A 14,113-nucleotide genomic window follows, 5' to 3' on the forward strand; every position below is an offset into this window, starting at 1 on the left:
TTGTGCAGTCACAATATCTGGGATCATGAGCGCCCCCAGCGRTGAGGCAAGAGAACTGCCTGCCTCACCTCGAGTCTGTTCTCTGCCGTTTCTTATCGCTCCTTCGCACACAAAACACGATACACACACAGTTAGTGACAAAAAACACTGTACATTATATACATAAGCTAAATTATGGAAAATAAGACCATATATTAAATGTTTTTAACCATTTAATATATGGCTCCAGGAGCATGTTCGCCCTGTACAGACAGGGCGAACATGCTCCCATAGAATGGCAGCCGTTGCGCAATCGCAGGTGAGGCTCAGCTGCTGCTGCCTCACCCGCTTCGCTCCTGAGGTTTTGAATGGGAAAATGCGACAATACAGCGATTTTTAAGATAAAACGAATCAGAATTGGTTAAGCTAAGTGAAAAATAGATTCTTTATAGTACAAACCACAGGGTGAAAATAGCAATATAAATGATTTTATTTATTTATTTTCCATGATAAAAGGTGAGGCTCTGCCTCACCTGCCTCCCCTGACCGCACGTCACTTATATATATACACACACACACAACAATAAAAGATTCATATATAAATAAAAGAATAAATATATATCCGACATGTATAAATAAAAGAATATATATAAGGAATTGCCTTAAATCCCAAATGGCAGGTCAAACATTTAAACCCTCAACAGTTCATCTTTAATCAAAAGCGAACATAGCCAAACGGTAAATTTGCTGTCAAATCGTGCAAAAGAATTGTGCCCACTGAATTGCCACTTTAAATCTCCTCTTGGGGAAAACTGAAGCCTTGTTCTGTCTTGTCTGAAGGAAGAGTAGACTTTTGTGTTCTGAGCCATCGGGGACTGAGCATCAAACAGAGGAAACGGGAATCGGGGTCAAGCAATTCAGCAACATGGTTCTTTTTTTTTTGTACAAACACGCTCTTGTTTAGAACCGAAGAGGACAAGGACAGGTCACCAAAAGCCAGAATCTGCACAGCCTAGACGGTAATTTAGACTTTTATCATAGCACAAATACAGGCATAATGCAGAGAAGTTGGGCTGCATGATGGAAAACCCTGAGATGTCAAGGTTACTGGGACAGCAAAACAACAAATCCATATTTTTCTCACTCTTCCAGGTTTTCAACAGTCGCTGACCTTTAGCATCTTCGACACTTTGCTCTGTCATGGGTGGAAATTTACTGCAGGATCTCCACTTAACAGGCTGAATATCTAACCAGCACGCAAAAGTCTTTTGCAAGGTTAATATTACGCACAGCAATATAATGACTATTACATAACGTCACAATACTGTGCTGCACCAAAAGACATTTAAAGCATGAAACAAAAATGTCAAAATTGAATTCTAAAAAGATACAAAATAATCAAAACATCTTTTCAACACATCAGGATACGGATGGTTTCCTTGGGCTTTGATCAAGAGAAAAAAGTATGAATATGTTTTACTACTTGGTAATAAATAAAGAATTGTTTACATTTGTGCAAGTAATTAGATTTTATTATGCTGTATAACTTCAGGAAGCAATGACTAGTCAAACAGCTTGTTATACAAATTAAAAACAAACTGTATTCGTTTGGTACCAGACACTACAGTCATTAATTATCATAACCTTTGGTGCAAAACGCTTAATTTGTGAAGCAGGAGACCAACAGTTTTGTCATTAATTGGAACCACAAAATGATCAAAATAATCAACAAGCTGGAACACAGATTAGTACACAATCACAAAATGTTTGCAGCATTTGATTTGTTTTTGTTTTTTTCCATGTAAGCAACCAAAGGCAATTTGCTTTTAGAGGCATGAATAGTAATTAAGTTAATCAAGTTTAAGATAAAATGTCCTAATTTGTAATTAGACTTATGCTTTTCTGTCAAAATTAGTTTGGCTTGGGGTCACAAACAATCAGATAGAGTCTTATTGTGCTGGAAAAAAATGAATTTGTTCATTACTAGTTGTTCTGGACCTTTAATTAACCAGCCTAATAATTGAAGATTACTTTTTTATGATGTAAAATACAAACAAAAACAAAAAAAAACGTTATTACTCATGTAATTTTCCAGTCCATACTTGCTGTCCAAACTAAATAATATCTTAAATGACGTGATTATTGATCATTTTTCTTCACTGTGACCACTAAAAATACTTTTTAGTCATCACCGACCCATGAAGATCAGCTAATTCTTGCAACTCTTGGACTTAAGCCAACACTTTCTTTAACATTAATAAAACGTTCATTGTCCTTTACCAGTCTGTCAGTCTCAGTTTTCCCTCAGTGTCAAAGTACGTCTTCAAAGCTCAAGCAGTTTTCACAAGGTTAAGCCTTGAGGGGCTCACGTCCCGCTGACAGTCCAAACGCATCACACCGAGTGTGACACAGATGAAACAAGAGCGCTCAAGATGAAATGGATGTTCGGCCGTGGCGTATGCTAAACCAGAGCGTCATAAGACGAGACGACCCTGAAGAATGCGTCTCTGTATGTAATTCTTAGACACCCAGGGACAGATGTGCAGCAAAATCAAAGTACAAACAGCGAAGGGTTAAAACATCTAAGCAGTGCATACAGTGTATTTACAGTTATGCATATTTTCACATCAATTTTTGCAAAAAAAATATCACCACCTCATTTTTTTTTACAAAAGGTTCTTAGGCATTGTTAGGTCATTATTTTAGGAAGGTGACGACATATTTAAGCCACATGGTGAGTTCACCTTTTTCTGCATAAATATATCTTCATTTAATAATCACTGAAAACATTTAAAGTTGCCACAAAAACACAGCATCTAGCCACACTGCTGAAACAACGGACACTCGTAGAAGACCGACGCGTCATCCGTTTTCTTTTTCTTTTTTGCTCAGGCTGTAGAATTTAAATTATATCCACTTACCTGCTGAGAGACGATGCACCCAACCACCTCCGCAGCCGGTGAGGCATGTTACCACTGGAATATTTGTTTTGTCAGACAACAACCTACAAACTGTGCCATCACTCTTCCACTCCGGTGACCTGATTCATATCAGACTCTGAATCCCTCCTCCGTTTCTAAGTTTAATCCCACTGTTTTTTGTAGTTTGCCCTCTTGATTTTTTTATTTCTAACTGTAACCTGATTTGTTTTTGCCCCTGAATAGAAAGCGTGCAAGTAATTCAGAGAGCTACGCAGGATGAGAGGCTTGACATCTGACACGCTCTCACTGGCAAATTAGATTTTTTTTCTCTCCATCGTCATCATTTTAAGAGTGCTACAAGTGTTGAGGTTAGGCTTTTTCTGTACCGTTTCTGCTGTAATAAAACCCTGACCCAGCTACAGAACATTTTGAGAATCCATCTACAATCTGTTTTAGTGGTATTGAAGTGAGAAATGTTTGCCTTTATAAAGCACCACTGCTGTAAAAACAACAAAAAAACAGCAATTTACAACAAACAACTCTATAAAAGAGTCAACTCTATTAAGGAATAGAGTTTCTTTAATAATGAAATAACAGTAAATATCAGAGGAACGGACAGAAGAATCCAGAAAAGAGGAATAGCTGTGTTCCCATGGAGCAATTTGACACTTCAAAAATGAATAAGCTTACTGGAAACCTCACTGGAAGTTTTTATGCTTCCAGTTTTTATACTGGAAGCATAAAAACTAGCTAAAAAGTTTTTATGCTAAAACTTTTTAGCTAGTTTTAGTATAAAACTAGCTAAAAAGCTAGGGACATTTTAGCTAGAACTAGCTAGGATGAGGCGTTTTATTGGCCATATTAAATTTTATTTTGAATAAACTGAAATAGAGACACTTTTTTTGCATCACACAAGTCACATGACTAAAAACCAGACGTTGCTGCTGGCGCAAACCACAAAGACAACAACAGGAAGTAGTTGGAGGATAATGGTGATGTATGGTTTTTTTAATCATACGTCAAACTTATTCACATGTGATTTTAATTGTGTTTCTTATTTAATGAAAACACCGTAATTGCAAAATTGTGTTTTTTCAACGTAAGCGGAATATCAACAAAGTTTTGCGCACATTTGTAATGGAAAGACCTCTGATGCTACCAACTGCACAACTGTGCAGCCAATATCAAAACTTAAAATTTGTAATTACATTGAACAAGTAAAAACTAACTTCTTTGCATCCAATTTTTAAATATTTCAAATTAATCAAACATTAAAAAAAATAAGTGCATTGGGAATTGACCTGAAAACTGGAATCGCATTATTCATAAAATGTTAAAAATGTAGTTTTTAATAGTTAAAAAGAGATGCTACTGGTGTTCATGGTGTTTTATGTACTGGTGTATTTTTCTATTTTGGTCTGCCATGAAGAAGAAGAAGAAGAAGAAGAAAACAGGAAGTAGTTGGAGGAACATGGTGCGGCATGTTTTTCAATGACTTATTTTTTATTTAATGGAAACACCGCAATTGCAAAATTGTGTTTTTTCGACATTAGCGGAATATTGATAAAGTTTGGAGAACGACATTGGATTCCAGTTAGGAACAGAGATGGGGTGACTCTATAAGCCAAGGGGAAAAGACAAACAACAAGGATTTGAGTTTTGGTGTTTCAATCATTTCCTTGTTGTTTAAAAACTGATACAACTGATAAAAACTCACCAAAATCCTAAATGCTAGATTGGAAAAACATCGTTTGTTCAGAAGAGGATTAGAAAACACAGATCTATCCTGTTTTGTTTGTGGTGGTAAAACAGTTTGGCACACTTTCAGCCAATAAATACCAACTCAGTTATTTAAACGCCACAATATACCTGCTGACCAATGAACGCCACAGACACCAGATCTCAATCCAATTGAGATCATTTGTGATGTGATGAAATGGGAGATTTATGTTAAAAATGTGCAGCGAACAAATCTCCAGGAAGATCACAAGGCTGTCGTGTTAATATATTAATACATTAAAATTGTCTGAGGAATGCTTGAGACACCTTGTTGAATCTAGGACACAAAGAAAAAAGCAGCTCTGACGGAAAAATGAGGTACCAGCAACGCGTGCCGCATAAACTGGCCGAAAACAGCTCCAAAAATGTGCAAATCACACATTTAATGATTTACACAAACACCAGTTTATACCAAATTCATTGTGGACAGTGACATAAATAATACCATTGAAGGCTTTGTTTGTATTTTCTGAGGTCTGTAAATCTTTAAAAACACAATAGATCCTAAATATGACTGAACCAGAGCTGTTTTTAATCCCTCAAAATATGAAGATGTATTCAGGTCACCGGGAACAGCACAAAAACCCATGAGTGATTACATACTTCGTACAGCTGCACACACAGTACACACTCCGTTTCAGAGTACGAGTCCAAAATGATTCATGTTTTAACCTACTTACACTATATCTCTGAGGAGCCGAGAGGCTGCGTTACTCAAACTCACAGCTTCGTCTTGCATTGCAGCACAGACTCTTCAACACAATAAACACATACTCAACTGGAATGGAGAGCCTGAGCTGTGTGGCAACATTATTACTTACTACTCCCAAAATCCCTTAACAAGAGTGTGTGTGTGTGCGTGTGTGTGTGTTTCGGCTCTCCGTCTGAGGTGCATAAATTTACAGGCAGAATTATAAATCAAGGTGGATGCTGGATTTTCATTTAATTATGAAATATTCGACTGCCGGTGTTGTCAGTTTGTGATACGCTGTAATATGTCACCTACCGCCTGGACCAGTCATTTTGACACCTTATTGAAAGGTGCACTGAGAGTGTAATTATACGTGTTGACTCACTGGTACACATGTCCTCCGGTTTGTCCATGTCTCCACGGTAATATCCATTCCGACAACCACAGAGGGTGGCAGCTTCGATGGTGGAGCGACTGTTGAGCGGACACTGCTGACATAATCCTGCCCCCTGGGACGACTTAAAGGTGCCCTGAGGACAAGCTGTGAAGAGATTACAAAGCAAAACTTAACTTGGACCGCTGAACTCTGATGACGAAAAGCTCATTTTATCGGTGGGGTTTATGTCACATTTGTCTTGACGTTTTGCATCGAGTTATTGTGTGTATCTGAAATTAGACAGGAAAGCATGTAGACATGTACGAAATGTAGTTATGGTGACGAAATGTATTGTGCAACACTTTAAGGTGAGATATTATGCTTCCTTGATCAGGTTAGAATAGATCTTTGGGCTATACAAAACATGTTCATTACCCTTTTTAACAAGACATTTATAATGATATTTTTGTTTGGTCAGTTTTGCCATTTTGAACTCCTTCCAAAATTAGCTGCTTTAGGGACACTTAACACTTTAAATTCAAATAAGCTGCTGTTGCCCCCTCACCCCAAAATCAACGTTTACAGTCATACGCAACCATGAAACTGTACATCTTTGAAAAGCAGAAGTAGAGCCTCCTGCACAACCAACAAGAATGCAGCAAGTGGTTTCTGAACAGCAAGTCAACGAGAACACGCTTGTCTTTTCCAGCAGCCATTGTGCAGCGCATACAGCAGTAAAACTAGCTGACCAAACGTGCTGGAGCTCAGCTTGGGTTGCTAGGTAACAGGCTGGGATTTGATGGGGTTGCCAAGTAACGGGGCAGTGCCTGCTGATTTGCTACATCACTTTCCAGAGGTTTTTGAAATGACTCATTATTCAGACACTAAAAAAACATTAACTTATTGCCAAAACACAGCTGGACTTTTGTTTTTTTTTTATTTGTTTTGTTTTATTTTTTTAAGTGCTTGGGCTGTTTTTAGAAGCAGTAGAAACACAAAAGGAAGTACAAAAATGTGCAAAATGAGAATTTTGCACAACATGTCCCCTTTATCCAATTATCAGTAGTTGTGTATTTGCATATTTGATTCTCTACAGATAATTCTGAGCCAGGACAGATAATAGAAAGTTCAAACTAAACGTAAAAAATGGGAAAACATTAAAATTACACTAGTATATGTAAAATTTCTAAACCTTTTACAAAATAGCGAGTAGGGATCTTAATATTGGGAGGAGAGCAACAAACTTAATACGTCTTTCATCCCATCCTTCTTGCCATATATTTTCAAAATTTCTGAAAATTCTCAGGTTTTTTTAACCAACCATATCCAAAATCTGTTAAACATTGATCAGGCTACAGCACTGTTGTAACCAGTCTATAAATGAAAAAAAAAAATCAATAAAATAAATTCACACTTTAGATAAATCAAACATTTGTTCATCTCCAGCATCATTTTTGTGTCGTCAGCTGGACAAGAAAATCCAGCACAACTTATCTTTTCTAAACCACGACCAATTCTATAACCCACTTTCTATTTTATTAAAATAACTTAATTAGTTCATTTTTTAAATTTCAACACTTTGCAATCCACCCACAAAAAGCTACAGTAATGCCAAAGGAGCTTTGTGCAACCAGACTTTATTTATTTGAGGCACAATAGCAGGCTGGAATCTCTATAAGCTTTCAAAAGGATGCTAGTTGCTGGAGTTGTAGCATAAAGGGACAGAAAACACTCCACACTCATTGCAGTCACAGACAGAACACCAAATGGGCTACATTTGCTGCCGAGTTCAGGGCATGGGTCAGCATAGTCTGAAAGTGCTGCATCATTTAGCTGCTAGCAACACAATGCTGTCTGTCTGCATGCAGCAAAAGCATCGCAAGCATCAAAGGCATTTATCCAATTATAAATAATAACCTCTTGTGACTGCGTAAAAAGTTGGGCACACACCTGTTCTCAATACAACTAAATATATGCATTGCTGTTAAGGGAATTCAGGTACAAATATTAAGTTTTCCTCCATTTCATTTTCCGTTCCAGTTCTACACAAATGCGTCGTGTTTCGATCTATTGGGAGGAATTGCTGATTTACTCAGAGACCAAGAACATTAGCTTCTTACTCGGGCACATGTTTGATTATAGACCCTGTAGTCAAGTAGGAATGAGACAAACCATGACACACAGAAAATTATAATGGGAATATTAATGAGTTTAAAATAAATTACGGGAAACACCTGAATGATTGGCTTTAAACAGAAGCTACCAGTTAATAAGTCCCTGCAGCCCTTTAAAAGTGGTACAGCATAAAAAAATAACAGAGGAACTTTGTGATTATCTCTACCACATGGAGCAGAAATAAGATTATGTGAAGCAGTGGTGTCCATTTTAGGAACGCAAAGTTCATTAAATATGTGCATCAACTACTGCAGAGGTTCCCAAACAGTGGGGCGGGCCCCCTGGGGGGGTCGCCGTCTGGATGAAAAAAAAAAAAACATGAATGCTGTAGGCGCTGGGTTTTTACCAACTCTCTGTTATTCCTATGTCAATTTGATACAGTAGGGGCTTCCACACTTCCCATATCTGTCTCCTCTGTCACTTTTATCAGCAGTTAAAATTGTTTCATCCGTTGTTAACATGTGGTAACCTGTTTTTCCGAGTCGCCTTTAAACGCAACATGAGCGCTACGACGCTCGGTCTGGGTTTACACCTGTGCGGCAGTGAAGGAGACCTGCTGCTGCTGTGCGGAGCTACGCAGGTGTTTGTTAGAATCATGGCAGCAAACCTGCAAAAAAACTTCTCACAGTTTCCCCCCCAAACCAACCGACTGAGTTGAGTAAAGTTGGTGGATGCAGGTAATGTTAGCTAAAAGATGACTAGCTAATAGCAATACAGCACCTTAAGCTTGTTAACAAGTAGCCTGTAGGCTACCGATGTTGTTGTCTATGTTCAGCTACGTACATTCATTTTGCCCCAAAAAAGTCGACCCTCCCCCAGGGAGTCTCTAAAAATCCTCTCTTCCCCCTCCCACTCCCTCCCACACGTCGTTCAACCAGACAGCCATTTGTAATCCATAGGGGGGGGCAGAAAATGTTTGGAAACCACTGAACTACTGCAACCAGAGTCAAAGCTCACACATTCCCCAACAAAAATGCTCTTAATGCAAACATAATCCCACTTCTTCAGATGGTCTGGTAAAAATACGGTTCCATTCAGTTGAAACCTCCCTACCATGCTGCTGTGAAACTACAACATGGTTACTTACAAAGAGGATTCGATCTTCCAACTTTGAATTTGGTCTTTAACTAGATACATTTCTCTTCCTGTCAACCATGGCATGGTTTTAGACACGGGGATAATGTACAAAGGAAGCAGTCTGTCCCGAGAAAGCAAGAGTCAGGACAGAAATTGCAATAAAAAAACCAAACAAGGAAAACAGAATAAGTGTGAAAAGAAACTCAATCATCAATGTTTCCATTTGTTGCTCCCAATGTCATCATAGCGTGAACGAAACAACAAGCTGATGCTTTTGTTTTTAGTTGATTTTTACGGGAGGAGCATATTCCCAAAGGTCTGATTTTACACTGTATTATGTTGCACTCAGTCACAGAGCTTTATGAAACTACAACAATGCTGCCATTTAAATAATCCACTGTCTTATATTCATATTGCTGGAAACCTTTCACATTTTCTCTGCATCACAGCCACAAATTACAAGTCATTTCACTAGAATCGTGTGCAATAAGAAGCATAACTGTCAAGTGAAAGGAGTGAGACATATTTAGCTTAGAGCTGAGAAACATGGACAAAAACATTACCAATTTTTTTCTCCTTACTAAGCTGTTTTGCTAATACAGACAGTTTCAAATGAAATGTTTAATTTCCAAGATAATATCTGTTTCAGTGCAGCTGATATTTATTTTCCATTCCTTCAGATTAAACACACATATTCCATAAGCAATGTGGGACATTATGGTAAAACCAATAAAAAGTTGCACTTTTTAAGTAAAACTTACTTTTTAAATCCTTTGTTTGTTTGTCGTTTTCTTCTGCTCTTTGATAAAACAAAAGCAACTGCAATTTTCTTCTTGCTTGGCGCTTATTATATTACACAACCACCTTTTTCCTGAGATCACAGCTGCAGGTCTCCCTACTCTCTGCACATCTAGACACAGCATTTTCAGTCCTGTCTCCTTTGAAAAATAGTGTGTGCTTACTCAGATCGGACGAAGGACATCTATGATCCTCCGTTTTTAAGTCACAGATTAGACTCGGGTTGAAATTTGATCGATCCATTAACATATAAACTACAACTTTCCGGTTTCACAGTCTGGTTTTCTTGAAGTACAGACCAGCTTTCCTCCCCATGCTTACGAAAAAAAAACATCTCCAGGGCATAGTACTGCCACCTGCTAATGGTATTTATTTCATCAACCGTTTTATTGTGAAATGCAGTGTTAGTTTTCCGTCACACTTTAGCCTAAAAGTTACATTTTGGTCACCGTCTTCCTCATGTTCTCTGTGTTTCCTGCAAACCGTCAATTTGTCTTTTGAAAAGGCAGATAGGCATCTGGATCGTCAAGGTCATTTATTCAACCAACCTTGTTCAAACACATGAGGTTGCGTCACCATGGCAACAAGTATTGTTCCCTCTCTTTATTATTTACCTCTTCATACCTCTCTATGCATATCCAAGTGTGGCCACACGTCAAACGAGTGAAACCCCAGGTGAAAAGCAGGTGAGTGCAGGTTAATTTTTTCTGTAATAACAAAAATGCATAACATTCTGTAATCTTTTAATATCAGAATACCTAAGTTGGATTATTCATTTTACTTACAACTAATCCATCCAGGGGGGTCTGTAAATGTAGCCGTAGCTAAAAATCCTATAAATGTAGCAATACATATCAATCGCTAGTTAACTATACTTTTATTTACAGTAAAGTTTAGATAGTAAATAGTCTAAATTTCTAGTGCAGTTCCAGTCATATTGACAACTCAAAGTGGTTGGATATGCAGATTGGTTGGCAACTTCAGTGCCTTGCAGGACACTGGACTCAATCTCATAACTATCTGATTAAAAGATGACCACTCAGTTCAAAACAATTATTGTAAAGAGAGATATTAACCACAAAATAATGATCAACAGTGTTTGTGTTGGTGTATGAATGGGTGTAGACTTTTGGAAGTTTCCAGGAGAACGTGGCTCTAGTACAGGGGTCCCCAAACTTTTTCCTGTGAGGGCCACATAGCTTTTCCCTTCTCTGGTGGGAAAAGTTAATGGGGGCCGGAGTCAGTTTGTAACAGAAGAAGTGTTACACAACCGTTAGTGAAACGGTCACTGGGACTGACTAGTATATATACTGCTCAAAAAAATACAACACTGATTGACCCGACCAGGGTCCCCGTTGTCAATCAGTGTTGCTTCCTATAGGAAGTGGCTTCTTCTTCTTCTTCTTCTTCTGTGAAATCAAACTGTCCACTTATAAGTGGACAGTTTGATTTCACAGAAGCTTGATTTACTTGGAGTTATACTGTGTTGTTTAAGTGTTCCCTTTATTTTTTTGAGCAGTGTATTTCATTGAGAGAAACCTGGAATGTGGCGTTCATAACAAACACGTGTGTTCATCTGCTCTACTGCTACCAACCGCACTGATTAAATAACATAAAAGTCCAGCAGTTCCCTAAAAGTCCAACAGATGGCAGCAATGCGCCATGCAAAACAAAACACCCACAGTTTACAGGACACACTTCCTGCTAAAGAGCCCCCTGGTGGCTGAAGAAAAATCCACATATAAACCGGAAAATACAATATATGAAAAAAAATCTAAATGCTCTCTGGTATTGTTCAGGGGACCGGACCAAATGTGGCGGCGGGCCGTAGCTTGGGGACCACTGCTCTAGTGCAAAGAGCTTTGAGTGTTTGAGTGGCCATCCATCCATCATCTGGACCACAGTGGCCAAAAACCTGACAATACACTGAACCAATCTGGTTAACATAGGTTTTGAGATAATACAGTGAAGTAAGAGAGATTTATGGAGATGAAGGGTTAAAAGAGGCATTTCTTCTGTTTATCTCAAACTTTTTCAAGCTATTTATGCACATAGCATACTTAAACTGCATTTTGTTTTGCAAATGACTCTGAAAAATGTATGGACACACACCGCTTTGCTTTTCATGAACACACGTTTGAATATGCACACACATGACTTTGATCACGAGCCAGTTGCGCCATATGGTTTGCACAATACGCGGATTTGGTGCAAAATAAACACCATCTCTGTGCCTTGACATGCTGAAACCCTCACAAAGAGATGACCATCTGTTCCAGTAGTGAGTCCAGCTTCCTGCCAAGGTTTTATCAGCTGATTGGCAAAGGAAGCCAACCAAGAAGATGCCAGATTGGGGAAGACAGACAAGACAAACACTGTCCCTCGACACCGTAAATCGCTTTTTCGGAGATAAGAGCATCAAGCAGGTGTATGTGACACAGCGTCAGAAATCAGAGACATGTCAGATGAGGCTGATTTTAGTCTGAGTACTCAAATGAGAGACAATCAGTTTAAATGAAAAATAACTTCTGAGTGTCATCTTACACTAAATTAATAGTGAACACATTTTTTAAAATCCTTCAGCGACTGAAAGAAGAGTTATTTCATTTGATAAAGCAATCTAATCCCATCTCAGAATCAGTGATATTAAGCCTTACATTTGGCAGGAGTTTTTATTTGGATARCCTAATTTTACACAAAAAAAAAACAACACACAGCATGGTTGGTAGCTGAAACAAACATATGCTCTCTTACTTTTGGAAGAATACTTGCAGACATCATTTATCCAATACAGCAAATATTTCTCACTACAGAGTAGTTTGAGTTACATGTACTTCAATAATCTTTCTTTATATTGCATGATTTCTATGTTTGCATTTTCATTTGTTAGTTTTGTCCACTGTCATATGGTTTTGTTATCAGCGAGTTTTACAGATTAGCCTTTTTATCCTTTGAACCTGCTGTCTTGAAAGGTGAGATCAAAGCAAAGCCAAAGTGCAAAGAGCTGCTTAAACTGTGCATTTTGAGGATTTTATAAAAGCAAAACTTACAAAAATTCAACAACAATCATTACAGACATGTAGCATAACATGAATGTGGAACCTGAACATGGAAGCAGGAGTGGAAACGGAAAATGCAACTAAGTTAAAAAAAAAACTGCTAATTTGTCTTTTGTGCACAATTTTTACACCCGTCACTAACTTGTGTGTAAGAATTCACATTAAAATAAACTTATTTTAACTGAACCAAATGATCAAACAAAGTAACTAATATTGTACCTTCACTTTTCCCAAACTTAAGGTTTTGATCAAAATATTTTTTGAAACAACAAAAGCACTTTTTGTTGTTTAAGGAGAAGAAGCAAGACATTACTTTAAGACACCTTCCTGGCTTACTTAACAGCAAAACTGAAGACTTTTACAGTGTAATTGACACTCGATGCTTTCCAGTGTTTGGATCAGATTCACAGTAAAAGGTTCAATCATTCCCACGACTCATGATTTGGTTTACGTCGTTCAAACACTCAAATGTCACATGATGGGAAATGTTCCCAATGCAAAACGCAAACTGACATCAGCGCCCTGACGAGCATTTCAGTCAAAGTATTTAACAAGATGCAGACTAGAAACTGTGCATCAGTCTGCTTCCTTTCTTTCTGTCCGTCTTCTAATTTGCAGCAGACTGATCTGGCAGAAATACGCTAAAGTAATTAACATGGGATGAAGAGCTCTCACTTATCTCACCACATGAACATACAACGCAGTTCCCTCCCCCCAATGTACACACACACACACACACACACACACACACACACACACACACACACACACACGCACACACACACACACACACACACACACACACACTCATAGAAAAAATGGATGAGACTCTCTGGGGAGAATAAGAAATGATGAGTACCATTTCTGAGAGGAAATGGGGAAGGAGGCCAGATATAAAAAGGAGGAAAAAGAGGTGACGATATCAGGAACACTGAGGGAAGAGGAGTTATTTTTGTGCCACGTTTATCCGAGGGTGGCTCGGCAAATATGAACATATGGTGCTTTGCGTGCTTCCCCCTGGCTCCCCCCCACCCCCCCCAGGCAAAAATACATGGTATTGTGTAGCTACAATATATGTGCATGGAATCATTCAGCTGGGCCTGGCGAAAAGCAATGGTTTGTCCAACTGAACTGTGAAAAAAATTCACATTTTAAATAGAATCAACATAACCATGCAGCCTGATGAGGCCATTATAATAATATTTTGTAAACCAAGTCAGGATATTAATAAAGGCTTGGTAATAATGTTGATGATACA

General features: G+C 38.3%; 1 protein-coding gene across 1 annotated transcript in view; it reads right to left on the reverse strand.

Moving 5' to 3' along the window:
• The window catches only part of LOC103463084 (ephrin type-B receptor 1-like), a 116,794-nt gene that overhangs the window by 53,049 nt on the left and 49,632 nt on the right, over positions 1-14,113 (reverse strand). The window contains exon 7 of the mRNA XM_008406220.2: positions 5,756-5,911. Within this exon, the coding sequence (XP_008404442.1) occupies positions 5,756-5,911 (156 nt within the window). The remainder of the gene's footprint in view (positions 1-5,755; positions 5,912-14,113) is intronic.

The sequence above is a fragment of the Poecilia reticulata genome, linkage group LG4 (genome assembly GCF_000633615.1).
Source record: "Poecilia reticulata strain Guanapo linkage group LG4, Guppy_female_1.0+MT, whole genome shotgun sequence".
Taxonomy (NCBI): Eukaryota; Metazoa; Chordata; class Actinopteri; order Cyprinodontiformes; family Poeciliidae; genus Poecilia; species Poecilia reticulata.